Source organism: Capricornis sumatraensis, chromosome 6, assembly GCF_032405125.1.
Source record: "Capricornis sumatraensis isolate serow.1 chromosome 6, serow.2, whole genome shotgun sequence".
Taxonomy (NCBI): Eukaryota; Metazoa; Chordata; class Mammalia; order Artiodactyla; family Bovidae; genus Capricornis; species Capricornis sumatraensis.
Window position 1 is genome coordinate 9,945,894 of NC_091074.1, and position 27,266 is coordinate 9,973,159.

Below are 27,266 nucleotides of genomic sequence, written 5' to 3' on the forward strand. Positions count from 1 at the left end.
GCTCCCCTGGGACTGCACTGGAGACCCAGTGTGCACTTTGTCGTGGAAAGCCCTCCTGGCGTGTTGAGCACACAATGTGTCCACCTCCTGTGCTGTATTGACAGGCTGAGCCCTGGGGGCAGTGCCGGGAGGAATGGACCCCAGGGGCTGAGTGAATGCTATCCACCTGAAGCTGGGGAGGGTCTGGGGTGGGCCCAAGGCCCCATCCTTGTGGTTGCAGCTCACGTTAACCCCTAGTCTCAGGACCCAGCTCCTCTGGGCTCATCCACAGGCGCTGGGCATGGCCTGCTGTTGGGAGGGGACAGTGGGGCTGAACCCCCTCTTCCGTAGGTGAGGTGGGCATCACTGTGCAGGTGACTCAACTGTCTGTGAAAGAAAAGCAGGCCACTAGAGCTTTAGAAAAGTAAAGTTGCCATCCATTTATTTCCTGTAGTCCTTAAAAACTGAAGAACATGTTTCACACTAAAGCTCTGCAATCCTGTACACCAGAGAGGCAGCCCCACTCATGCTGCGAGCTGGTCCACGTCCTCTTGGCTCCTGTTTGCCAGATGAGCTTCAATAATTTCCGCAAAGAGACTCCTCTTCAGCAGATTATATGCCAGAGGTAAAAGCTGGCCAGCAACTTTATGAAAATACTGAAAAACCAAAGAAGGTGACATTAGCCAGACAGTGTAGCAGGCACTTGTTTAACAAAGCCCGCATCCCAAATGCAGACCCTTCACCTAGCTCCAGGTGCCGTGGCCAGGGAGGACAGACTACAGCCACAAGCAGGACAGAGGTTTGGGGAGCGCTCCCCACACTCCCATGGTCACTGCTGGGAAGACAGGACTTGAGGCAGGTGACAGCCCCGAAGTCACCCTATCACCTGCTTCCCTGACCCTGAAATACTAGAGCTGAGGTAACCACTGCTGGAGCTGTAAGTGGGTTTCTCCTATTTAATGAGGAGGTGTTAATGATAAAACATCACCACTACATTTTAAAGATTTTAAAGCATATTTCCAAATAGCATTTACTCTTCATCTAGCACAGAACAGATCCTCTTCAGAGAATGAGATGGAGCCCAAGAAGGTGTACATGTCACTCTGAAGCTGTATACGTAGCTATACAGACTTAACAACAAACTTAACGTTTGTTGTTGAGTTGTTAAGTCATGTTCAACTCTTGAGGACTGCAGCCCACCAGGCTCTTCTGTTCATGGGATTCTCCAGGCGAGAATACTGGAGTGGGTTGCCATTTCTTCCTCCAGGGGAGCTTCCCCACCCAGAGATCGAACCTGCATCTCCTGCATTGGCAGGCAGGTTTCTTTACCACTGAGCCACTTGGGAAGCCCCATGTTAACATATACCTGAAGGCAAAAAAGTCTTGGTCATTCACCTTGGCCAGAATATAAGATGAACCTCAAATAAGAAATATTCTTAGAACTCAAGAATCCTTTAAGAATCTGCTTAAAATCATTTCAAAAAGTTCATTTTGAAATTCCAGCTGAGTCCAAACCCCACCCATGTATGTGGGTGTGGGTGTGTGTGGGTGGGTGTGGGTGGCGGGGGGTGTGGGGGTGTGGGTGGGGGGGGGTGTGGGGGTGTGTGGGGATGTGTCTGTGGGGGGGTGTGTGTGTGTGTGGGTGTGTGTGCGTGTGTGGGTGTGGGTGTGTGTGTGGGGGGGGTGGGTGTGTGTGGGTGTGTGTGTGGGTGGGTGTGGGTGTGTGTGTGGGGGGGTGTGCTCACTCACGTGGGAGCCATGGCAGAAGAGGTCCAGCCCCAGCTCCAGCCCCATCCCATAGTCACACTCATCGTTAGCAAACTGCACGTAGGTCATCATCTCCTGGATGGGGGCAAAGGCCTGCAGTCTGTCGGCGTCGCTCGGGGCCTCCACAATTGTCCTGCAGATTCTCCTGAGGCTGGCTGAGAGAGCAGGGCCGCAGCGTTACCTGGGAGCACCCACGCCTCCCCGTGACACCGCCCCTGGGGGTCTCCTGCCTGGGTGCTGTAACTCACATCAGCCGTTTTACTTAAGCCATTTTTATGCTCGAATCTTAACAAAATCCATTTCTTGTTCCAGCAAAGTGGTTTCTCCATGAGTCTAACTACAACCAGGAGTCACACCAACTTCCAGAGATTTTCCCTGGGCTAGTCCAGGGTGCACAGACCGTGGACAAGCCTGACCCACCTGGTTTTAACTGTCCTCAAGATAAGAATGTGTTTTCATTTTTAAATGGTTGAAAAAAATAAAAAACAGTATGGAGACCAAGCATACACAGAGCCCACCTCTGGGCTCATCCACACCAGAAGCTGGATTAAAAAAAAATCCTGACAGACAGTAAAGTTTGCTCTTTTTGCCTTTGTCTAACTTACTTTTAAAAAGCGGTACAGAAAAAGAAATACAAGAGACAAATCACTGGCGAATTAAACCTTTACCAATTCCTTTACCAACATGGGGGTGTGGAGCCACAGCACAAATGCAATCAATTTGAGGTAAAAGAGAGAAAACTGCTTAACATTTATCCACATTAGAGAAAACAATGCTTTCACATTTCTGATCTCGATGCCCTCTTGTTTGCACGCCCCACCCCTCCTCTCCCAAGGGAGCCAGATGAAGGGGTATTCCCGGGAGAAAGGGGAAGGGCAGGGGACAGGCAGAGAGCTCAGGAGAGATTTTATCCTTTTCAACAAAGCAATAATTAGATTTTGTGTATGAGAAGTCCATGGGCAAAGACTGCTTATACTTACATAAGAAGTAACTTAGGATGGGCTTCTAAAAGCTAAAAAAACCTACATTCAGATGGAAAACTGTCCACAAACACACGCTATTTCAGAAACTACTATAGTGTAAGTTGACCATAATGTCAAAGGTTGTGAAATAGTAGAGAAAGTCACCTAGACCGCAGGCTCGTATTGTTTAAACTTGTAAAAACACTGTTCCGAGCGCTGTTAGGCAAGCAGTGCATTAACAATAAGCACCTGATGTACTGGGTTACTCCCAGACACCCCTGTGGACGGTACTTACCGCCACTCACCATGTGACAGATGGAAGACGTGGTTTAATAAAGTTATACAACTGGTTAAGGCCACACAGCTGCAAACCCAGCTTCAGTTCAAGCCTCCCTGACCCCAGAGCCTAAGCCGCTCATCACTGCAGGTGGGGTGGGAAACTGTATCCAGCTACTCAACACAAGGAAGCTCCCCCCACACATTAACACATGCTCATGGCCACATAAAGACCCTACCGTCAGTTTCAGGGAGCTCTCTGTATCCAACATCATTTTTATCCACTGGGACAACCAAGCCTGCTCCATGAAAGGTCTTTGTCACCACCTTAAATAAAACACAAAAATAACATGGAAAATAGACAAAAACAACAAAGGGGGCAAATAAAGCTCATACACAAACCCTTAAGACTTCTGCCAAAATATAATTTGTGCCTTTTATTTCAGTAAATTTGGACCCCAGGGCAGAAGTTTACTATTATTTCTTTCCTTTGAAATCAGGTAGAAGTCAAGCACTTGAAATAATTACAGAGCAGTGAAATGAATGGCTTTTACTAGCTGTCAGCATACGGAAGTCATCCCCGTGTGCCCCACCACAGAGGCAGAGGGTGGTGTCAGTTCAGGCCACAGCTGCTGGGCAGAGAGCCACAAGGCCCGCCCAGCAGGAGGAGATGTGAAGAACTCCTGCCCGTCTGTGAAACGCAGGTCCCTGTCTCACCAGGAGCATTCAGACTTGCCAGCAAACTTCCCTTAAGTCAGGCAGCTTCTAGTTTTGGGGCGCCCTTTATGGAGGCAAATGATCTCACCATGGCTGAAATCATGGTTCTAAGGTTTCTTTTATTTACGTGTTTACCAGGCTACGTCACAATGGGGTGAGCCGTGCTCCCCTCCCCTCACTCTAAGGTGGGAAAAGGCCCCTGGTGAAAACTGGAGAGGTAGAACAGCGACATGAAGTCTTAAGGCAGCTCCATACGCCCTATGCAGGGAGTTTATCATTCCATGGACATTTCTAGAAACTACTTCCTGACCTCAAGGACTAAAAGAGCTGATAGGACAGGAATTCAGTGACTCCAACTTACCTGAAAGTCACCCACCCCGGCAGCTGAGTCAAGATCAGAAAAGGAACTGGAGTAGGATTTTCAGTAACTAAGCTAAAGTACTTAGTTACTAGTACTAGCTTATTCAGGGTTGACTAGCACTTCGTTTGGCTGCGAATGTGCAGATGAAGCAGCCACATGCAGGAGACACTGCTCAGAGGCTGGAGGAGACTGGGTGTCCAGACTCCAGTTAATAAATGTCCCTCCTCCCCAGGGACTATCAGGACAGACTCAGAATTCTCATTTGCCCCAAAGCAGAATTCTTTCAGCTTCTCTGTTAAGTTACCCAGGCAGGTACAAGTGAAAACCCCAAAGGATTCCAAACCCAGAGGTATCTGCTGTTTATGAAACTCCACTCACACAGCAGGTGCAAAAGGAAGGCTGGTGGGCTCAATAAAGCAGGGAGAGAAGACTTCTCACACCATTTCCTGGAGGAATTCACAAGCCCCAGTACACAGCTCAGGACCAACGTCGACCATATGCCAACTACCCTCAGGGCTGACTATAAAGCCCATAAGGCAGACCTTTACAAATCTACCCAAAACCACCTGGCATGAAATCATCCAACCTTAGCTACTAAAAAAAGAAATGTAAGCAAGTGTGAGGTACAAAGCCGCTCTTCTACTATGAGATGAGCGACTGGCAGACCAAGACTAAAGAGAGACCGGGCTGGCCTGGCCTGAGCTCTGCAACCACAGAAAGGGTGCCCCGTCCCGTGCCTACCACACCTGCAGGACCCTTCCAGTCCAGCCCCGAAGCACCCTGGAGCCAGCCCTGGGGGAGGCGGGGCAGCTCTCCTCAGGAGGGGAGGGGAGGAGATGCAGGTGGGCGGGAAAGGAGAGCGGGAACCCACCCCCGCCGCCCCCAACCCTGAAACAGCAGAGACTGACGTATGGGACTCATACTTTCTTGTCTCTCTGCTTCATCCTCACAGTTCTCTGCTCCAGGGAGAGCCCCAGTTCTCTGGCTGCTTCTGTGAGTTTCTCATCTATGGTTTTCAAGAGACTAGTTTTCTTCTTATCTGTTACTTCTTTAAGTTTTTTCATCAAAAATAATCTGAAAAAGAAGTAAAAGCCCTCATTAGTATGCAGCCCTCAGTCGTCTGTACACTACTACTGCTGCACCAAGTGCACCGACCCCGGGAAGTTGAGGGGAGCCGAGTTACAGACACCAGACCCCGAAAACAGAGGGCAGAATAACCACCACCGTTCTCTCAAGCACCTAACAGATTCTTCAGGCAAGAGAAAAGCAGTATGGATAAATACCTGCCAGTCAGAGAAACAGCAAACAAGATCTGTTTATCCCCGTGATGTCTACAACCAAGACGTAAGGTAGCTAAAAAGTGAGGTTAAGCCAAGTTTATGTTGCATCACTTGATGCTAGGATCTGACAGACAACCTTGCAGAAGTCTGATGTAACAGGAGAAAAGAATGTGGAGACTCCAAAAAAGGATTTTGCACTTCTGCAGAACGGGAGGACCTTTATAATACTTAAACATCAGCAAATTCTTTTCAATGTTACCTTCAAATCTGTGTTAAGAAATTTTAAAAATGTAAAGGAAAGCAAAACGATTATATAAGCTAATACAAAAGCACAATTCAAAATAACTTGTTTTAAAGTTACTTTTATTTTCACTTTTTGTTTATTTTTTTGGTTGCACAGTAAGGCATGTGGGATCTTAGTTCCCCCATAGGGGACTGGACTCGTGCCCCCAACAGAAGAAGCACAGAGTCTTAATTACCAGACTGCCAGCGAAGCATACAAAACAAATTTTAAAGGTATGCGAAATAGTACATCATTGCCAGTGATGGAAATAATCTTACGTTAGGAATGCGGTAGAGCGTGTGGACATAAGGGACCCTCCTACACTGTTGGTGGGAACATGAATTGGTTGCAGCCGCTACAGGGAACAGTACGGCGGGTCCTCAGAAACTGAGCACAGAGCTACCCTATGATACAGCGATCGCACTCCTGAGCACACACCCGGAGAAAACTATAATCTGAAAAGACACGCCCGTGCACCCCAGTGTCCACTGCACACTATTCACAACAGCCATGACGTGGAAGCAACCTAGACGTCCGTCAGCAGAGGAGCGGGTAAAGATGCGGTGCCTACACACAATGGAGGACTACTTAGCAGCTACAGAACGAAATGACGTCATCTGTGCGGGATGGATGGACCCAGAGACGATCGTACTACGTGAAGTGAGGAAAAGAATCTTAAAAATAGGATACAAATGAATTTGCAGAACAAAGATAGAGTTACAGATGTAGAAAACAAGCTTATGCTTATCAGGAAGTAAGGGATAAATTGGGAGATTGGGACTGACATATACACACTATAACTAATAAGGACCTACTGTATACAGCACGGGCAACTCTCCACGATAGTCTGTAATGAGCTACATGGGAACAGAATCTAAAAAACGGGACGTATGTGTGACTCATTCATGTGCTGTACAGCAGAAACTAACACACCACTGTAAACCAACTTTACTGCAGTAATTTTTAAAAAAGACGACTTCTCCCACTAGAGCAGAAAGTCAAGAGTGCAAGAGCAAGCTGGAATTGGCCCAGCCGAACACACGTCAGTCCCCTTCCTGCAGCCACTGCCAGGCTCGCTGAAGGAAGCCGCTCCTGCCCAGCACTGATGCTGGGGAGCGCCCGCTGGGGCATTATTCTCATCCCCATTTTACAAATTGGGAAGCTGAGGCAGAGGACCACACCGTGCCCAAGCTGGGAGAATAAGTGTGCGCTGGTTAAAGCCAAGACCACCAGGATCAGAGTCTCCTAATTACAGCAAAGTACCAGCACACCTCGTCTCGCCTCAGCAGCCGTGAGTCAGGAGGTCTGTCTGTCAACAGGACCACACAGCACACCGGCCGCAGGCCTGGGGCCCCTCCCTTCACTGCCCCTCTCCACGCCGCGCCTCCTCCCTGCCTCCCTCGGGCCCATGGGGAGGGCCTCCAGGACAGGGCCCACCCCTACCGGTGGCCCTGCTACCCGGCAGGACCACTTCCACTCCTGCTTGCTCAGCTCTGTCTCAGCTTCAAACCTGCGCTCTGACACCGCTTTGTGGTGCTCAGGGCGGAGATGTGCCCGCGGAAACAGCCAGAACGTCCTCTGCTGTTCCATGAGCAGTGAGTGAGCCTGGACCTCGGAAGACTCCTGCAGTTCAGGAGGGAAACATCAGTTCACTAGGCTATAGAGCGCTCCCCCAGAGTGAAGCTCACCGTCACACCAGACTCCCCATCCCTTCACGGTAGGGGAGACCACAGCCACAGCACCATCCATCACAGTAGCAAAGTCTTCAGCAAGTGAGCAGCTGCCACGCTCACAAGGCTGGTTACAACTTCCCCCAATTCTAATGTTTGCTTTTCAAATCTTGAATTTTTAGAAATGACAGCAAACAGTCAATCGTCTCCATCAGTTCATTTGAGAAAACGTCTCCTGAATGCTCAGGTCGGAATACCCGGTTATGTGCCGGCCACTGTCTCCAGTGGAAGTGGAAAACAGCTGAGCTCAGCACTTGGTCCCACAGGGCCTCTCTCACTGACACAGACCCTCCGCACTGCCCACCCGGCGCCCAGCCGCAGAACGATTCATCCTTCCAGCTCCGTCAGCAAGCTGGGGACCGTGCTGTGACCACACACTGTCTGCCACTCACCCACTGCCGCCCGCCCATCGAGGGGTGAGAGAACACCCCCACCCCCACCCAGAGCACCCCTCACGGCCCCTGAGCCGGCGGGCAGGCTCCACACCCCACCGTCTGAGCGCTGCCATTCAATTAGGGTTCCGGACCTGAGCACGTGTCAGAACCTCCTGGGTTCCCAGTTTCAAGGACTCTACTCAGAGCCACTGCTTGAAAAGTCGTGGGCTATGAGATTAAGTCCACACGACACAGGACAGCAAGGCAGGGCGCCAGAGGACGTTGGGGCGCAGGGGAGAGGAGAAGAGGATATTTAGTAGTGCAACTAGACCCAAGACCTGACACTCTGGCCGTATTTACAGTAAGTAGCAGATGTTTTAAATGGTCTTGGGCCCCGACCGAAGTTCGCGGCCATTAAACGTCCACCGAAATGAATGTTCATTTAATTAAAGTTACAGAAGTGCACCTCTGGGCTACACTCAGATTTACCTGTAACAGGTAGTTTTAAAAAACGTTCCCGAGTCCTGCTCTGGAGGGGCTGAGGAGCAGCAGCTGAGGTGAAGCTCCCATGTGCGGGTCTCAAACCATTAACCCAGCATCAGTGCCCAGAGTGGCCTGTGCACCCCACAGTCTCTGAGACCTTTCAGGAGGTATGTGAGGTCCAGACTACTGCTACAATTATTTTAAGGAAAAGAAAGCAGAAGAAAATAACTTCTAATTCTGTTGTATAAAGATACGTATTTTAGAACCTCCAGCCTACCCAGATTTCTGTGTGCTTTCCAGGATGTGAAGCAGGGACCTTTCCACACCATTCTGTTACATGACCTCCTCACGTAGTGTGTCCACACCTTCCTAACCTGATGGATCAATATCCTGGTGCTACACTGCATGGATAGTCTCTATTTACTTACCTAATTTTCTCTACTGCTGGAAATGTGCATTTTTTCCAACTTTTCTTTTTTATAAATAATCTGAAATATACACAGATATCTGTGTACGAACTCAAAATTTCTTCAGATAAGGAGCTAGGAATGGAATTGCTAATTTAAGATGCAGCACAGTACCTGGCAACCTTCATTATCTGTGAAGAAATCTTTGAAAAAATATATAAACAGCCATATTCCAACTGCTCTCCATAAACGTTTTACCAATTAACACAGAGCACAAAGATTTCTTACACCGTAAACACCACTGGGTATTCAGTTCAGTTCAGTTGCTCAGTCATATCCGACTCTTTGCAACCCCATGAATCGCAGCACGCCAGGCCTCCCTGTCCATCACGAACTCCCGGAGTTCACTCAGACTCACGTCCATTGAGTCGGTGATGCCATCCAGCCATCTCATCCTCGGTCATCCCCTTCTCTTCCTGCCCCCAATCCCTCCCAGCATCAGAGTCTTTTCCAATGAGTCAGCTCCTTGCATGAGGTGGCCAAAGTACTGGAGCTTCAGCTTTAGCATCATTCCTTCCAATGAACACCCAGGGCTGATCTCCACTGGGTATTACCACTCTTTAATTTTTACTCACCTTTGTTAGCCGAATTTGCATTTTCTTGGGCTACTATTAAATCTTACACAAAGAAAACTAGTTTCTCTGGGCGTAAATAATTTGTTTTTAACAAATGGTCTGCCTGAAAATACCTTACTCAGGCTGATATACAAATTATTTCAATTAACTGATTTCAATAAAGTCTCAAAAATTATACTAAATATAGACAAAGTATTATAATCTATAATACATGAAAAGTATTATAACCTATAGAAGTATTATTAATACTTTATCAAACATATGTTTGATATAAATTACCAAAGTACAAAACATTTTTTGAATAACATTAGCTACTCAAATCCTTGCTGGTCTTCACCTAAATTATAAATTTATCACCAATTAATTTTTGTTTTTTTTCTTCTGTGTTCTCTGATAAGCTAAAAAATGCCAGAACAATCTTGTGTTATTTTAGATAACAACTGAACTTTCTTTTAATAAGACCAGTAGGTTCTGCTGTGATGGTTCTGCTGTCAAAGAGTTTGTGGACTGAATGCCTGACTCACAGAGCAGGCACCGTGCACAGGAAAAAGCCTCTCTCCCATGAACCCACACATCAGCGCAGGAGACAAGGAAACAAAGTACTGCCGTTTGCAATGAAGGTGGCACCAGCTTAAACGCAACAATCAACCCAAAGGGTGTGAAGAACCATATAAAACATGAGGAGCAAGCCACACCTTCCGTAACGTCAGAGCTGCCAGGAGAGAAGGGAGCCTGTCGGGAGCCCTCCGCCCTTCAGACACAGTGGTCTGCACGTGCAGGGGCCCTGCAGGCGCACCGACAGACTGAGTCTGAGTTCTGTTGACTGCAAATCTGTGCCGTGCAAGCACAGGGAATCAACGTCTTTTTAAAAGCAGGTGATTAAAAGACGTCACACAAACATGATCTACTTATACTTAAGGCGAGTCAGATGCCTTCATTTTATTACAGTCCACTGCACAGCTGCTGCGGACAGGGCCTGTAGCTGCCCAGGACAGAACAAGGTGCCCCTGCCACGCCCACCCTGTGCTTCAGCTCATGCCGCCTGCCCCCCCGCCCCCGCCCTACTGAAGACGAGGCCCCGATATCAGAGTGTGGAGACCGGATCCAGTCCCACTGGCTCGCAGAGGCACGTGACCATCCTGTCCCGTCCCCAGTGTCCAGGCACGGCGGGCAAGGGGCTCCCTCTCACTGGCCTAGATCCCGACAGACAATGTAGTCCCGGAGCCCCATTCCCCAGCTCTTCTCTGGGGGTCAGAGACCACCCACCACTGAGCTGAGTCAGCAACACCCCCCCACCGGCCCCTCACTCCCACCCTGCCCCCAGGATGTGGAGACTGCCTGCGTGAATCACATTCCACATAATGCAGCTTCTCAGTAGGAGCTCGCCATGACTGTGTTTAAAGTCAGATGCCTAAAAATCCTGTGACCTTGCCATGGGACAAATAAGGTCAAGTTTAAGTAATATTTTCAGTAAGTAGTTAGAAAAGAGTCAACTGTTTGGTGAAACGATGAAGTGTGTCTGCAAAATTCATGGAAATGCTCTAAAATTTTTTTTAAAATCTCAATTCCCATTAGAGACAGACTGATATGGTATAAAAATTGTAAACAAATATTATCAATAGGAGAGGTAGTGAAATATTTTCTTACTTGACTGCAGCAAACACATTATCTCCACTTTGAACAATTATACAATTTTTCTTTGCTTCGTTTGTACCGACAAATACAGGAAGTTCATCAGGAGAATCCCTGTTTAAACGAAAGGTAGTAAAAATTTAGCTGCCCATAACTTATCAGAAGGGAAGATTTTAGGTTTGAAAATAAGAATTTATATCTGCATGTCTTAAAAAATTGCTAATGAATTTGCTAGGTTTAAGTTCTAGGCTTCTTAGGAATATCCACAACAAATCTCATTTATATAACAGAACCTAAGATTAAGAGTCTTAGGACCTAGTTACTTTTATACCTAAACACAAAGAAAGGGGGAATAAAGCTTATCAAAAGGAGGTGAAATTACATACAATCATCCCACCCCAGTTTTACAGTCTGTGAAAAAGAAAGAAGGTGGAGCAGCAAAAAGAAACGAGAGAGGAAGATCACAGAATATTTGCGGTCAAAGGACTGGGAAGCACACAGACGACCAAGTCCCTTTACTGTATGACTAGGAAACCACACAGAGAGACCAGGTGACTCAGCTAAGGTCCTGGACAGGCAGCGGGAGGCCAGCGGGTCAGGGCCTGACTCCCAGCCCTGGGTGCCCACAGTACCGCTACATTCCCTCCACGTTCTGTCCCTCAGCCCGCTGTCAACGACAGCACCTCTCAAGCGGACAAGGGATCCCCGCCCCCACCAGCTCTATTTCTAAAAGTCTGAGCATCTTGCATGTATGCATTTACCCCCAGACATTCTTGTTACGTGTGTGGAATGAAAGTGGGTCACAAGAAAGTCACAGGTACAGGGGACTAGTACAGGGCCACCCAGACGACAACCAAGAGTCCAGTCTGCTCCGGAGTGCATGCTTAGTTCCCTGACAATAAACAAGAGGACCAGTCTGCTCCGGAGTGCATGCTTAGTTCCCTGACAATAACCAAGAGTCCAGTCTGCTCCGGAGTGCATGCTTAGTTCCCTGACAATAAACAAGAGGACCAGTCTGCTCCAGAGTGCATGCTTAGTTCCCCGACAATAACCAAGAGTCCAGTCTGCTCCGGAGTGCATGCTTAGTTCCCTGACAATAACCAAGAGTCCAGTCTGCTCCAGAGTGCATGCTTAGTTCCCCGACAATAACCAAGAGTCCAGTCTGCTCCAGAGTGCATGCTTAGTTCCCTGACAATAAACAAGAGGACCAGTCTGCTCCAGAGTGCATGCTTAGTTCCATGGCCCTCGGAAGCACATGCCTGACTTAAGCCACAGCAGCTGCTCCGAATTACCTTCCCTGGGCAAAAAGAGCTCTTCTCAACCCCAAAGAAAAAGGTTTATAAGTACAGCAGAAAAACTGATGAGGTTGGCCTAACAAGTTCATCCATTCCAGGTTAGGTCAGTAGGTTAGAACAGCAGACGGCCCACGCACCCACCAACAGAGGGCACATGCCCTTCGCCTTGGGGAGGCCGGTGAATGTCTGCTCGCACTCATAAAAGGGACAATAGCTGTATTTTGGGAGAAGTAAGGGCTCCCCTTGTGGCTCAGCACTGAAGAATCTGCCTGCCAATGCAGGTGACTCAAGTTCAATCCCTGGCTGAGAAGATCCCCTGGAGGAGGGCATGGCACCCCACTCAGGTATTCTTGCCTGGACAATCCATGGACAGAGCCTGGCAGGCTACAGTCCACGAAGTCACAAAGACTCAGATACAACTTAGTGCCTAAACAACGACAAAGCTGTATTTTAGAAGAAATGACCCTTACCTGAAATACCCCATGTGGAATTGAGTTTCACTGTCTCCAATAATAATGGTCTGGAACTCAGGAGGATCATAGTAAAATCTCCAGTGAAGATTAAAATTCAAGCTTGCTGACTTTTTCTTTATTTTATGTTTTCCGGCAAGGATATCATAAGGACCCACTAATCGAAGTCCAAGGCTTGCAGATAGCGAATCTATAAATTAAACAAGTTTACTTAGAAGAAGCAGAAAATAGGACCTTTCATTCAGAAAAATGTTTCTAAGCAACTGTCTTTAAAAAGAGCTTCTAAAGTAAAAGAAGTCTTCAGTCACGTGAAGATGTCTGCTGTAAACACTCTATGGAAAAGAAATCAAAGCAATGAAGACGTGGCCCTTACATTTAGGATTTCCTCGTAACTTTACCACTGAGGACATTTCAAACACTCCCGCTGTTTCTGACTTTGGCCCAAACAGAGCAGTTCTGTGTTCCTGGGTGCCTGTTAGAGCTGCAGACGTTAAGCTTGTCTCATTACTATGCAGTGCAGCTGTTACCTCAAATACTTGAGCATACCCAGACAAAGGGAGAGGCAAGAGGGCTAGCGGATGAGGACGAGTAATTTAACTACAAATGTGTTTAATCAAAGTACTTCCTCCCTCCCCCACCTCAACTACTGATCAGTCTCAATTCCTGGCCTCCTGGGCGCTCCGTCTATCTCACCCTAACCCAGACTGAATCCACTTCCTTCTCCGGTCACTGATCAGAGTCACCAGGTGACTGCACGCTTACGACAGACAGGCCCCTCTGCTTCCCGCAGAGGCAGGACCAGGGCCCAGGATCCTGTGGAGGGGGAGCTCTTGGAAGAGCCAGCAGTGAGAAGGGCACAGACAGTTGACTTGGAAGGAGAAAAATAACATCCCCCTCCATGAACAGATATGAGACAGGGCTATAAAGGGAGATCTTGCTGTTTGTACTCTGCTTTTTAGTTCTTCATCCTGTTCTCACTTAAGTCCTCTGAATAGTTTCTCAGGCTACTAAACGTTTCTTTCAAGAGGATGTCTACTCTATTGATAGGCATTTACTATTTGTTATGTTTTCATTCTAAACATTGCTTCAGTGACCATCTCTGCTAACACACTTGTACACGTCTGTGAATACTTGTAGACAGGTTGCTGCTGCACGGTTGCAGTGTGTGGATAACACAGCCCAAGCCCAGCTCTCTCCCAGTACACGTTCCTGTCTACAGTCTAGGAGTGCCGCCCCGCACTGCATGAAGACACTTCATCGGTACAAAAGGGTAACAAGGAAAAGTAACTGCTGCAACATGACCCGTTTTTGGTGTACCTTCTAGGGACAGTATGCCCACAAAGTATACAAGAATGTGTCCCTGTGTCTGTGTGTGTGCGTTGTGTCTGTATATCTGAGTGTGGTGTGTATCTGTGTGCATGGCTGTGTATGTTCCTGACATAACACTAATCCAGCAAAAGCTATACACGGTCTCTTTTTTCACTTAAATATTCCAGGCACGATGCTTCACTACTGCCTACAAATCTGCCGGATTCTTCTGAAACTATATATACAGTCCACTGAACAGATGCGTGACAGTGAGCACATGCGCTGTTTCCTACTTCTTGTTTCACTGTTGTTGAACACAGGTTTGGGTTCACTGTCTCCGTACAACAGGCTCCTAGAAGCAGCTGCTAAGCCGCGCTCACGGTCAGAGTGTGCGCCGCTTTCCCAGCTGCTCATCAGAGCACGCTGCAGGGGATGCGCCTCTGCTAGTGTGACAGGTCACGGCGGCACCATCTCCTTCTGCTTCTCTGATTTCACACCTCTTTGGGGAAGCTCCTTTTCTGTGAACTGTTTAGATCCTGAGTCCAGCTTCCTACTGCCTTTTCCACTGGCAGCAGCAGGAGGAAGGTTCTGGAACACTCACCAGCTGGCTGTTCAGGGTCAAGTCCTTCGCAGAACCTCCAGAAGTGGTAGAAATCTTCGGGCAGAGGAAGCCTGTAATGGCTTTCCACCTCTTTTCGAAGGTCACTGGGCACGTCAGCTTCACAGGACTTACTCTTCTTCACATCGACTGGTTTTTCACACTGAAAATCAGCACACAAAACTTAGTTTCTCTAAAAGTAATTTCAGCAGTATGGACTGTTTAACGATATCGCTCATCTTATTCACCCAACTCTATGAGATACATGCATTTTCTTTAAAACTCTATATAGGGTGTTTGAGTAAAATCTGGGGATTCTTTTGGGCAAGGAAAAAAAGAACAGTTTATAATATATTGGGTCAGGAGGGGCACACACAACAAATATCTAAACACATCTAAGATAACAGAAACACAGAAAGCAAAAAACCAAAATGTATAAAAGAAAAGGTAAACAGCAGGAAATGAGGAATAAGAAAAGGGCAGGGTTTTATGGGATGCAGCAAAAGCAGGTTTGGACGGAGTTTACGGCAACAGAATCTTTCCTCAAGAAACAAGAAAAATCTCAAATAAACAACTTAATCTTACACCTAAAGCAACTAGAGAAAGAAGAACAAAATCTAAAATTAGTGGAAGGGGAGAAATCAAAGAGATCAGTGCATAAATAAAGGAAACAGAGACAAAAGGAAACAGCAAAAAGATCAACAACACTAAAAGCTGGTTCTTTGAAAAGATAAACAAAATTGATAAACCTTTAGCCAGATTCATCAAGGAAAAAAGGGAGAGGACTCAAATTAATACAATGAGAAATGAAAAAGAAGCTACAGTGGACACCACAGAAACACTAAGGACCATGAGAGACTACTACGAGCAACGATACACCAATAAAATGGACAACCTAGAAGAAATGGACAAAGTCTTAGGAAGATGCAGTCTCCCAAAACTGAACCAGGAAGAAACAGAAAACATGAATAGGTCAATCACGAACTCTGAAATTGAAACTATGTTTATCAAGAAACTCCCAACAAACAAAAGTCCAGGACCAGATGCCTTCACAGGTGTGTATGCTGTGCTAAGTCATGTCGGACTCTTTGGGACCCCATAGACTATAGCCCACCAGGCTCTTCTGTCCACAACAGTTTCCAAGCAAGAATATTGGAGTGGGTTGCCATTTCCTACTCAAAATGATCTTCCCAGTCCAGGGATCAGACCTGCATCTTCTGCATTGCAGATGGATTCTGTACTGCTGTGCCACGTGGGAAACCCAAGTGTGAGCTTTAAAGAGACACAATTCATAATTTACTGACAGCCCATTCAACTGTCATTGTGAGAGACTGCAGCCCCTTCCAAAGATCTTCCCCTCCACTTCTCCTGCAAATTCCAAGATCAGGTTCACCAAGTTTATGTCTCCATATACTCTAGAGAAAGGAACACTTCCAAACACTCTCGATGAGGCCACCATTGCCCTGGACCAAAACCAGACAGACACCACACAAAAAAAGACAGTTACAGGTGAGTATCACTGATGAATACAGACGCAAAAAGCTTCAACAAAATACCACCAAACCAAACCCAACAATTCATTAAAAGGATGATACACCATGAGCAAGTGGAATTCATCCCAGGGTAGCAAGGATTTTTTCAATATTTGCAAATCAGTGTTATGCACCATATTAACAAATTGAAGAATAAAAATATATGATCATTTCAACAGATGCAGAAAAAAGCCTCTGACAAAATTCAGCTGTTTACAATAAAGCCTCTACAGAAAGTAAGCACAGAGGAAACACACCTCAACATAATAAAGACCATATATCACAAACCTACAGCCAACATCATATTCAATGATGAACAGCTGAAAGCATTCATCTAAGATCGGGAACAAAAAAAGAATGCCCACAGGGATGTCCACTCTTGCCACTTTTATTCAATACAGTTTTGGAAGTACTAGCTACGGCAATCAGAGAGGAGAAAGAAAGAATAGGAATCCAAACTGGAAAAGAAGTTCAACTGTCACTGTCTGCAGTCGACATGACAGTATACACAGAAGATCCTAAAGATGCTGCCAGAAAACTACCAGAGCTCATCAATGTGTCTACTAAAGTCGCAGGATGCAAAATTAACTCAGAAATCTGTTGCATTTCTATACACTAGCAACAGAATATCAGAAAGAAAAATTCAAGAAACAATTCTACTTATCATTGTATCAAAAAGAATAAACTACCTAGTAATAAACCTACCCAAGGAGGTAAAAGACCCATACTGTGGAAACTAAGACACTAACAAAATAAACTGAACAAGATAGAAACAGATGGAGACATATACCATGATTGTGGATTAGAAGAACCAATATTGTCAAAATGACTATATTACTCAAAGCAATCTACAGATTCAATGCAATCCCTATCAAATTACCAATTTCTCACAGAACTAGAACAAAAAATCTTAAAATTTCTATGGAGACACAAATGACCCCAAACAGCTAAAGCAGTTTTGAAAAAGAGAAACAGAGTTGGAGGAATCAGGCTCCCTGACTTCAGACTGTACTTACTACAAACTACAGTCATCAGAACAGTATGCCCTGGCACAAAAATAGAAATACAGATCAATGGGACAGGATAGAAAACCCAGAAATAAACCCATGCAACCAAAGCCAATTAATCTACAACAAAGACGACAATACTACACAATGTGGGAAAGAGTCTCTTCAACAAATGATGCTGGTAAAACTGGACAGCTACTTGTAAGAAAATGAAATTAGGTCATTCTTTAACACCACACACAAAAATAAACCCAAATAGATTAAAGACCTAAATGTGAGACCAGGCACTATAAACATTCTGACATAAATTGCAGCATATATTTTTTGATTTGTCTCCCAGAATAATGGAAACAAAAACAAATGGGACCTAGTTAAACTCAAAAGCTTTTGCATAGCAAAGAACACAATTTAAAAAAAAATGAAAAGAACCCACTGACTGGGAGAAAATATCTGCATGTAATATGACCTATAATGGATTAGTCTTCAAAATTTAGAAACACTTCATGAGGTTTAACAACATCAAAACAAACAACTCAGTCAAAAAATGGACAGAAGAGTTAACAGACACTCCTCCAAAAAAGACATACAGATGGCCAAGAGGCACATGAAAACATGTTCAACTTTGCTAAATAGAGAAATACAAATCAAGACTACAATGAGGTATCATCTCACACCAGTCAAAATGGCTATCTTCAAAAAATCCACGAACAATAAATGCTGGAGAGAATGTGGAGAGAAGGGAACCCTCCTACACTGTTGGTGGGAATATAAACTGGTACAGCCACCATGGAGAACAGTATAAAGATTCCTTAAAAAAAGTAAAATAGAGCTACCATATGATGCAGAAATCCCACTCTTGGGCATATATTTAGAGTAAAACATATCTGAAAGGATCCATGTACCTCAGCGTTCATTGAGGCACTGTTTACAACAGCCAAAACATGGAGGCAACCTGAAAGTCCTCAACAGAGGAATGGATAAAGATGTGGTGTGTATTTATAATGGAGTATTACTCAACCATTAAAAAGAATAAAGTGATGTCATTTGTGGCAACATAAGTAGACCTAGAGATTGTCACACTGACTGAAGTCAGACAGAGGAGAAATATCCTTTGACATCCCTTATATGTGGAATCTAAAAAGAAATGATACAAATGAACTTATTTACGAAACAGAAACAGACTTACAGACTTGAGAGAATGAACTTATGGTTGGGGGTGGGGTGGGGTGGGGGGTTGAGGTGGGGAAGGATGCAGGGGAAGGGATAATAAGAGAGTTTGGGATGGACATGAACACACTGCTACGTTTAAAATGGATAACCAACAAGCACCTACTGTAGAGCACAGGGAACTCTGCTCAGTGTTACATGACAGCCTGGATGGGAGGGGGGTTTGCAGGGAGAATGGATACACGTGTATGTGTGGCTGAGTCCCATCACTGTCCACCTGAAACTACCACAACATTGTTAATCGGCTATACTCCCAATACAAAATAAAAAAATGAAATGAAAGAAAGAAAATAGCAGGTTTCACTTTGTTTGGGTAAACAGGATGCCATCATGCCTCTTGTTTAAACAGACTAAGCAATCATACTGGAAGGAAATTGTCAGATATAACTGGATATGAGAGGTTAAAACAATTAAAACAGTTAAAAAATTATTTCAGAAAAGGTCTTTTAATGCCAGATTGGTTATAAAACTCCCTCCAGCATCTCTGCAATATAAGTGCATTCTGTAAGTAGGCTAGGCTTTCCAATGCCCCTTAGATACCAGGCCCATTCCTGCAGAGATAAAATTCCTGGTCGAAGGTTACACATCTTCAGTCTCTGAGAAGTGGTAGGTACTGTTCCTTCTAGGAACTTTCCTTCCTGTCCTTCCTTTCCATCTACATCAGGGTTGTTCCACCTGAGCCATCCTGCCTCCAGGGGGACACACTCAGCAGTGTCTGGAGACATTATTGGTTGTACAAACTTGGGAGGGAGCGTGTGCTACTGCTACTCTAGTGGGTGGAGGCCATGGACACTGCTAAGTGTCCGACAACACAGGAGAGGCCCTTTAAGAGAAGCTTAACTGGCTCAAATGTCCACAGAACCAAGACTGAGAAATCCTAACCTTCAGGCTCAAGTTGATCTTGTAACTTTAGGTATCATTTAAAATCTGAAAAGTGGATTCATGAACCAGATGATATACATAGAAAAGTACTGTTTTATGAGTGGAAAACAGGACAGATGAAAATGCCTACTGACAGGAGAATGGTTACAGTATTTTCAAACAATGGAGTTTTCAGTTCAGTTGCTTGGTCGTGTCCAACTCTTTGTGACCCCATGGACTGCAGCACGCCAGGCCTCCCTATCCATCACCAACTCCCGGAGTTTACTCAAACTCTTGTCCATTGAGTCGGTGATGCCATCCAACCATCTCATCCTCTGTTGTCTCTTCTCCTGCCTTCGATCTTTTCCAGCAACAGGGTCTTTTCAAAGTTCTTCTCATCAGGGCTAAAGTATTGGAGTTTCAGCTTCAGAATCAGTCCTTCCAATCAATACTCAGGACTGATTTCCTTTAGGATGGACTGGTTAGATCTCCCTACAGTCCAAGGGACTCTCAAGAGTCTTCTCTAGCACCACAGTTCAAAAGCATCAATTCTTCTGCGCTCAGCCTTCTTTATAGTCCAACTCTCACATCCATACATGACCACTGGAAAAACCATAGCCTTGCCTAGACGGACCTTTGCTGGTAATGTCTCTGCTTTTTAATATGCTGTCTAGCTTGGTCATAACTTTTCTTTCCAAAGAGCAACAGTCTTCCAATTTCATGGCTGCAGTCACTATCTGCAGTGATTTTGTTGCCCCCCCCAAAGTCTCTCACTGTTTCCCCATTTATTTGTCATGAAGTGATGGGACCAGATGCCATGATCTTAGTTTTCTGAATGTTTTAAGCCAACTTTTTCACTCTCCTCTTTCATTTTCATCAAGTGGCTTTTTAGTTCCTCTTCATTTTCTGCCATAAGGGTGGTGTCATCTGCATATCTGAGGTTATTGATATTTCTCCCGGCAATCTTGATTCCAGCTTGTGTTTCTTCCAGCCCAGCGTTTCTCATGAAGTACTCTGCATATAAGTTAAATAAGCAGGGTGACAATATACAGCCTTGACGTACTCCTTTTCCTATTTGGAACCAGTCTGTTGTTCCATGTCCAGTTCTAACTGTTGCTTCCTGACCTGCATACAGATTTCTCAAGAGGCAGGTGAGGTGGTATGGTATTCCTATCTCTTTCAGAATTTTCCACAGTTTATTGTGATCCACACAGTCAAAAGGCTTTGGCATAGTCAATAAAACAGAAGTAGATGTTTCTCTGGAATTCTCTTGCTTTTTCGATGACCAAACAGATGTAGTCAATTAGATCTATGGTTCCTCTGCCTTTTCTAAATCCAGCTTCAACATCTGGAAGTTCACGGTTCATGTGCTATTGAAGCCTGGCTTGGAGAATTTTGAGCACTACTTTACTAGCATGTGAGATGAGTGCAATTGTGCAGTAGTTTGAGCATTCTTTGGCACTGCCTTCCTTGGAGACTTAAAATAAGACTGACCTTTTCCAGTACTGCAGCATTGCTGAGTTTTCCAAATTTGCTGGTATATCAAGTGCAGGACTTTCACACCATCATCTTTCAGGATTTGAAAGAGTTCAACTGGAATTCCATCACCTCCACTAGCTTTGTTCATAGTGATGCTTCCTAAGGCCCACCTGACTTCACATTCTAGGATGTCTGGCTCTAGGTGAGTGATCATACCATCCTTATTTATCTGGGTTGTGAAGATCTTTTTTGTACAGTTCTTCTGTGTATTCTTGCCACCTCTTCTTAATATCTTCTGCTTCTGTTAGGTCCATATCATTTCTGTCCTTTCTTGTGCCCATCTTTGCATGAAATGTTCCCTTGGTATCTCTAATTTTCTTGAAGAGATCTCTAGTCTTTCCCATTCTATTGTTTTCCTCTATTTCTTTGCACTGATCTCTGAGGAAGGCTTTGTTATCTTTCCTTGTTACTCTTTGGAACTCTGCATTCAAATGGGTATAACTTTCCTTTTGCTTCTCTTCTTTTCACAGCTATTTGTAAGGCCTCCTCAGACAACCATTTTGTCTATCTGCATTTCTTTTTCTTGGGGATGGTCTTGATCTCTGCCTCCTGTACGATGTCATGAACCTCCATCCATAGTTCTTCAGGCACACTGTCTATCAAATCTAAACCCTTGAATCTATTTCTCACTTCTACTGTATAATCATAAGGGGTTTGATTTAGGTCATACCTGAATGGTCTAGTGGTTTTCTCTACTTTCTTCTATTTAAATCTGAATTTGGCAATGAGTTCATGGTCTGTGCCACAGTCAGCTCCTGGTCTTGTTTTTGTTGACTGTATAGAGCTTCTCCATCTTTGGCTGCAAACAATATAATCAATCTGATTTCACTGTTGACCATCTGGTGATGTCCATGTATAGAGTCTTCTCTTGTGTTGTTGGAAGAGGGTGTTTACTATGACCAGTGCATTCTCTCGGCAAAACTCTATTAGCATTTGCCCTGCTTCATTCTGTACTCCAAGGCCAAATTTGCCTGTTACCCCAGGTGTTTCTTGACTTCCTACTTTTGCATTCCAGTCCCCTATAATGAAAAGGACATCTTTTTTTGGTGTTAGTTCTAGAAGGTCTTGTAGGTCTTCACAGAACCGTTCAACTTCAGGTTCTTCAGCATTACTGGTTGGGGCATAGATTTGGATTACTGTGATATTGAATGGTTTGCCTTGTAAATGAACAGAGATCATTTTGTTGTTTTTGAGATTGCATCCAAGTACTGCATTTCAGACTCTTGTTGACTATGATGGCCACTCCATTTCTTCTAAGGGATTCTTGCCCACAGTAGTAGATATAATGGTCATCTGAGTTAAATTCACCCATTCCAGTCCATTTCAGTTCACTGATTCCTAAAATTTCGACATTTATTCTTGCCATCTCCTGTTTGACCACTTCCAATTTGCCTTGATTCATGTACCTAACATTCCAGGTTCCTATGCAATATTGCTCTTTACAGCATCAGACTTTACTTCCATCACCAGTCACATCCACAACTGGGTGTTGTTTTTTCTTTGGCCTCGTCTCTTCATTCTTTCTGGAGTTATTTCTCCACTGATCTCCAGTAGCATGTTGGACACCCACTGACCTGTGGCGTTCACCTTTCAGTGTCCTATCTTTTTGCCTTTTCATACAGTTCATGGGGTTCTCAAGGCAAGAATACTGAAGTGGTTTGCCATTCCCTTCTCCAGTGGACCATGCTTTGTTAGAACTCTCCACCATGACCCGTCCGTCTTGGGTAGCCCTACATGGCATGGCTCACAGTTTCATTGACTTAGACAAGGCTGTAGTCCATGTGATCATATTGGTTAGTCTTCTGTGATACTGGGTTCAGAGGGCTCAAAATGAAGTATTACTTAGTGAAAAGGAAACAGCCACAAACAATATGGATCAATGTTAACAACATTAAATGAAGAAAAAAATCCCTGAAGATTATATACAGCATGACAGCCATTTTATGAAGTTCAAAATATATTGTTCAGACAGGCATAATAAACTCATGGGTGATAAGGCTAAAAGAAGACAACAAGGGAAAAACAGACAGTTGAGGATTGCAGATGCACTGAGTAGGGGCCACAGGAAAGAGCTGGGCAGAAAGGACAGGAGAGGACCATGAAGATGGAGAGCTATGGTCCTCCTTTCAGTGCCTGGGCTGGGCAATGGCTTCCCAGGTGTCTGTTCTATAACTAAACAAATGAGGTCAAAGTGGGCCATGACCAAGGATAACAGTGGATTATGCCAAAGATTACAGTGTGTCACAGGTCATAAAAAATTTAACTGAACAAAAAGGCTGCTCTTTGTGACCCCATGGACTGTTTCCTGCCAAGCTCCTCTGTTCGTGGAATTCTCCAGGCAAGAACACTGGAGAGGCTTGCCATTTCCTCCTCCAGGGGATCTTCCCGACCCAGGAGCATCTAAGTCTCCTGCATTATCAGGCTGGTTCTTTATCACTAGCGCCACCTGGGAAGCCCCAATAGTGATACTATCACCAATAAAGATGATAGTAAACAGTGTTAGTGATAAGTACTTGTTATGCGCTTACTACAGTGCCTGCCACTGTTCTAAACGCCTATAGATGGAATTCATCTAATCCCCAGAAGTAACTTGTGAGCTATTGAATAGGTACTATTAGCCACACTCTACAGAGGAGGAAACCTAAGGTTAAGTGACTTGCCCTGGGTCTCCACCTAGAAAGTGAAGAACTGCACTGAACCCCAGGTGGGCCAGCTCCAGGGTGCAGGGGTGGTGCTTAACCACTGCATGCTGCCTCTCCACTGCAAAAAGGCAACAGCAGGAACTCATCAAGCCCTGACCCACCCTCCCTCTTGTTTGTGTAACAGTCTCTGGTTAGACTTTCAAAGACAGGCGCAAATCTATGTTATAAAGAAGAGTCTTTAAATGTACCTCAATGAAAGGCAGTTTTGCATATTGGTTAGACTGCTCAGGGAGATTCTTGACTCTCGCCATTTCCAGCTCTGTCACCTTGGGCGAGTTATCTGACCTCTGTGCCCTATTTTCTCAGTTACAAAAAAGGTCTATATCATAAGGCTGTGACAATAAATTATTTGTAGACACAGACAGAACAGTGCTAACACAGAATACATAACTGCTACCTATATTAGGTTAACCGTAGCCTCTGTGGACTCCTCTTCATTTCTGAGGCTTTTTTCCTAACACTAACATTCTGTCAGAGCAGTTCACTGCCCCTTTAAAGGGAGGAAAGAGCGTTTCAGCGCTGCCTGAACTCACACGCTAGTTCAGGATCCCCCAGCTCTCAACTAGAGTTCAGGACTATGTAGTACCTGTCCCCCTCAAGGCTGCCTTTATCCTTTATTTACCCTTGTACTCCTAAAAAGCGGGACGGGGGCAAAGGCCGCCCAGAACTTGGCCCTCCGGCACCGTCTCACCCCCACCCTGCCACCACCTGCACCCCAGCTGACAGCGCGGCTGAAGGAAGTTTTGGAAACACTCCTTTACTCTTTCCAGCCGGACTCTTTCCTGCTTGCAGTGCTGACGCGCGTGAGATAGCAGGGAAAGCCTGAGCAGACGACTCCTCCGAGTGAGCGCCCCTCTTCCCTATCCCGAGCGCCCCGGACCGAGCCGGCGCTGCGCCCCGACACCGCTCTCCTGAGTCACCCGCTTCGGGGACGGCTCCACGGGAGGGGCCCCACACGCCATCCTGCGGGTGCAGGGCGCTTCCTACGCTCGACCTGGCCAGTGCGACAGGGAGGGTGGTGTAGGGGGAATGGGCTAAGTCAACCCGCCCCCCGGGGGAGGTCCGCCAGACCGCGCCCGCCTGACCCCGAGGACCCCGGACTGTGGCCGCCCCCGGGCTGGACCCCAAGACTGTAACCGGCCTTGAGCTGTCAGCGCGACCCCGACGGACCCGAAAAGGCGAGGCGCGGCGCCGCTCTCCGCTCCGACCGCAGCGCGCGGCCTTCCCTCCAGCCGGGTACAAACGCGCCGCGCGATCCTCGGGCCCACGGCCGCCCTCGGACCTCCCTGCGGTACCTGCGGCCCCTCTCCGCGGAGTCTACGCTTCGCGCCACCGCCCACCATCCTGCAGCGAGAGGCTGCAGTGCCAACCGGTCCCTCCGGGAGCCCGCGCGCCGCCAACCACTTCCGGTTCAAGGGCCACCAATCATTTCCCCCCGTCGCCGCGCGCACAGAGAAAAGACACCGCCCCCAGCCCGCATCCGAGCCCGCGCTTGGCCGAGGCCCCGCCTACTCCGCCTCCCGGGCAGGTGCGCCCTCCGCAGGCTGACCCACCTGAGCATATGGTTTTCCTTTAAAGAATTACTGCGTTTTAAAACGTTTCTATCAAATTATATGTAAAAGGAAATATATAGGCCTCATTCTGTAGTATTCTAAAGTTAACTTCCAGAACCATATAGCGACACATAAAATCAGTTGTAGCAGCTGGGGTTGCATATTTGAAGGTTTTAAGACCCAATAAAATGCTACAATAGAAAAGTACAGGTCAAGAAAACCTGTACAATAGAAACAAAAGTACAACAGAAAACAAAAGTACAATAGAAAAGTACAGCTGTTCACAGTACAGGTCGATAAAACACATACTGCAACAATAATAGTTACGAAACTAATATCTCTTTTAGAGCTAAAAGTCACTGGTTTTACTATTTAGGGGATAGACTGTTAATGAAACAGATTAGTAAAAGACAATGGAAATGAGATCAAGAATTCCTATGTACTCTTTAAGAGAGTGATTGATTCGAGGATTCACCTAGCTTTAAGCTCCTGATCCAAGATACAATTTTAAAAAGGATATTTATTTCCGATCTTTTTCATGCTTTCAAGACAACAGATATCACATCTAGCCTCTGAGATAAACACTCCGTTATGTGAGCTGCCGCAGACAAAAGACTGGGGGGAGGGGCGGGGGGGCCCACTTCCCTGGTGGTCCAATGCACGGGGTCCATGTTCCATACCTGGTCAGGGGACTAGACCCCACATGCTACAACTAAAGATCCTGCATGTCTTAAAGAAGTTCAAAGAATCCATGTGCTACAACTAAGGCCTGGGGCAGTCAAAATAAATAGATAAATAAATACTATAAAAAAGACAAGACAGAATGTACTTGAAATTCCAGGTCCTGGGATGCAGCCATGCTCCTACTGAAGCAGACTGAGGCCCTGGAAGTGGGAACCATTGACTCCAGCAATCAGGAATGAGTCCCTGACAAGGCATGTCCCAACCCTGGATGGTAGCACCAGCGCTGAGAAGGCCCACTGCCCCTAGGGCACTCAGATTCCTGGTGTGTCCTGGCAAAAAGGACTTCTTGTAGAATCTGTTGATTGTAAGGGACCTAATCAGGGAAAGTCAGGGGACTCTGCTTCACCGGAGCACAGGGAGAGGTGGGAAGGGTCCACTTTCATCTAAGTTCCCAGACTGGAAGTCAGAGTTAGCTTCAGACAGAGCTGGTCCCGGAAGCCACGCTGACGGGCGGCAGATGCACTGTCCCAAGAACCTTTGACACTGCATGCTTCCTGCCCCCATCTGTGACCATGGACCCTGGCAAATTGCCTGACTCAACAGTGACCAAACTCTGCCTGGTCTACCCAACTATGCTTAATCTGGATCAGAAGCCCTGGGGCCACTAACCTTCAGTCATCACTAGTGGCAGGATCCAAACACCTCTTAGGAAGGCTCCACAGATTCCTGAGTCTTCACATTTACACCGGAAGACGAGTCGGGTGATGCAGCGATCCACAGGTTCCTGAGTCTTGACGTTTACACTGCATGATACACAAATCCGCTGTTTCTTCTGCTACAATTTCGTGGAATCTAACTCCGAGCACAAAGTGGCACATCACGGGCACTCAATAAAATATTAATTGACTGGCTGATCTCCATTAGCAAAAATTGATCACCACCACTAAACAGTTACTTACTCCTCCTCATTTGAAACGTTTTTAAGTGCCAAGAGTGTATGAGAATATGTTAGGCACTGGAAAGGCCAGACGATGGGTGCTGCGCTCAAGGAGTTCTCTTTCTCAGGCAACTGACAAGTCTTGTGAACGTGGAGACTCGGTACCCCTGCAGCCACATGAAGAGGCAGAAGCATCACACTGTCTTCATCACTCTCCAGCCTTCCAGACACACTGCTCCAGGTCAGCCTCTTTCAGAGAGCTGCTCCAGTCACTTCATTCTTAGCACAGAGGTGATCAGACCTGAAATCTGAGCAAGCGGTGTGTTATTACCAGGGAATGACAGATGGCATAGCAACAATGGCAGTACTGTTCAGGGCACCGAGCTCAGCTGATGAAAGGAGTTTACCAGGGGATCTTATGGGGACCTCAAAAGCAGTCACAGATCAGTAATGGGGAAAACAGCTGCGGAAACAGGATATGGAAACTCAGGGAGAGTTCCTGCAAGGATGCTCCCAGATTCTGTTGACAAATACTGTCCTGTATGAGACCATTCTCCTTATCCACCAATTTTATGTTTAAATTTCTGAAAATATGGTATTAATGTTTAATTTTAGAAAGTCTGAGTAGTATGAGCAAATAAAGAAATGATCACAGCCCACTGAAATG

General features: G+C 45.9%; 1 protein-coding gene across 2 annotated transcripts; it reads right to left on the reverse strand.

Annotated features, from left to right (window-relative positions):
- Positions 1–432: 432 nt before the first annotated feature.
- On the reverse strand, positions 433–24,796 carry HPF1 (histone PARylation factor 1). 2 transcript variants are annotated; one of them, XM_068974501.1, is made up of 8 exons: positions 24,721–24,796; positions 14,561–14,720; positions 12,652–12,841; positions 10,902–11,000; positions 4,986–5,136; positions 3,224–3,311; positions 1,729–1,901; positions 433–635 (listed from the first exon to the last, which is right to left on the reverse strand). In XM_068974501.1, exons 1-8 carry the CDS (start codon positions 24,766–24,768, stop codon positions 504–506), a joined length of 1,041 nt encoding a protein of 346 aa, XP_068830602.1. In that variant the 5' UTR covers positions 24,769–24,796; the 3' UTR covers positions 433–503. The 2 variants fall into 2 exon arrangements, with proteins under 2 accessions (XP_068830602.1, XP_068830603.1); XM_068974502.1 differs by lacking the exon at positions 10,902–11,000.
- Between the last annotated feature and the right edge of the window lie 2,470 nt (positions 24,797–27,266).

Excerpts from the sequence above, each read along its gene's own strand:
- HPF1 (XM_068974501.1), bottom strand. The coding sequence starts at position 24,768 with ATGGTGGGCGGTGGCGCGAAGCGTAGACTCCGCGGAGAGGGGCCGCAG. Across the intron at positions 14,721-24,720 it reads TCCGCGGAGAGGGGCCGCAG|TGTGAAAAACCAGTCGATGT; the intron begins GTACCGCAGGGA and ends GCTGATTTTCAG. Across the intron at positions 5,137-10,901 it reads AATGTGTTTGCTGCAGTCAA|ATTATTTTTGATGAAAAAAC; the intron begins GTAAGAAAATAT and ends CTTCTTTTTCAG.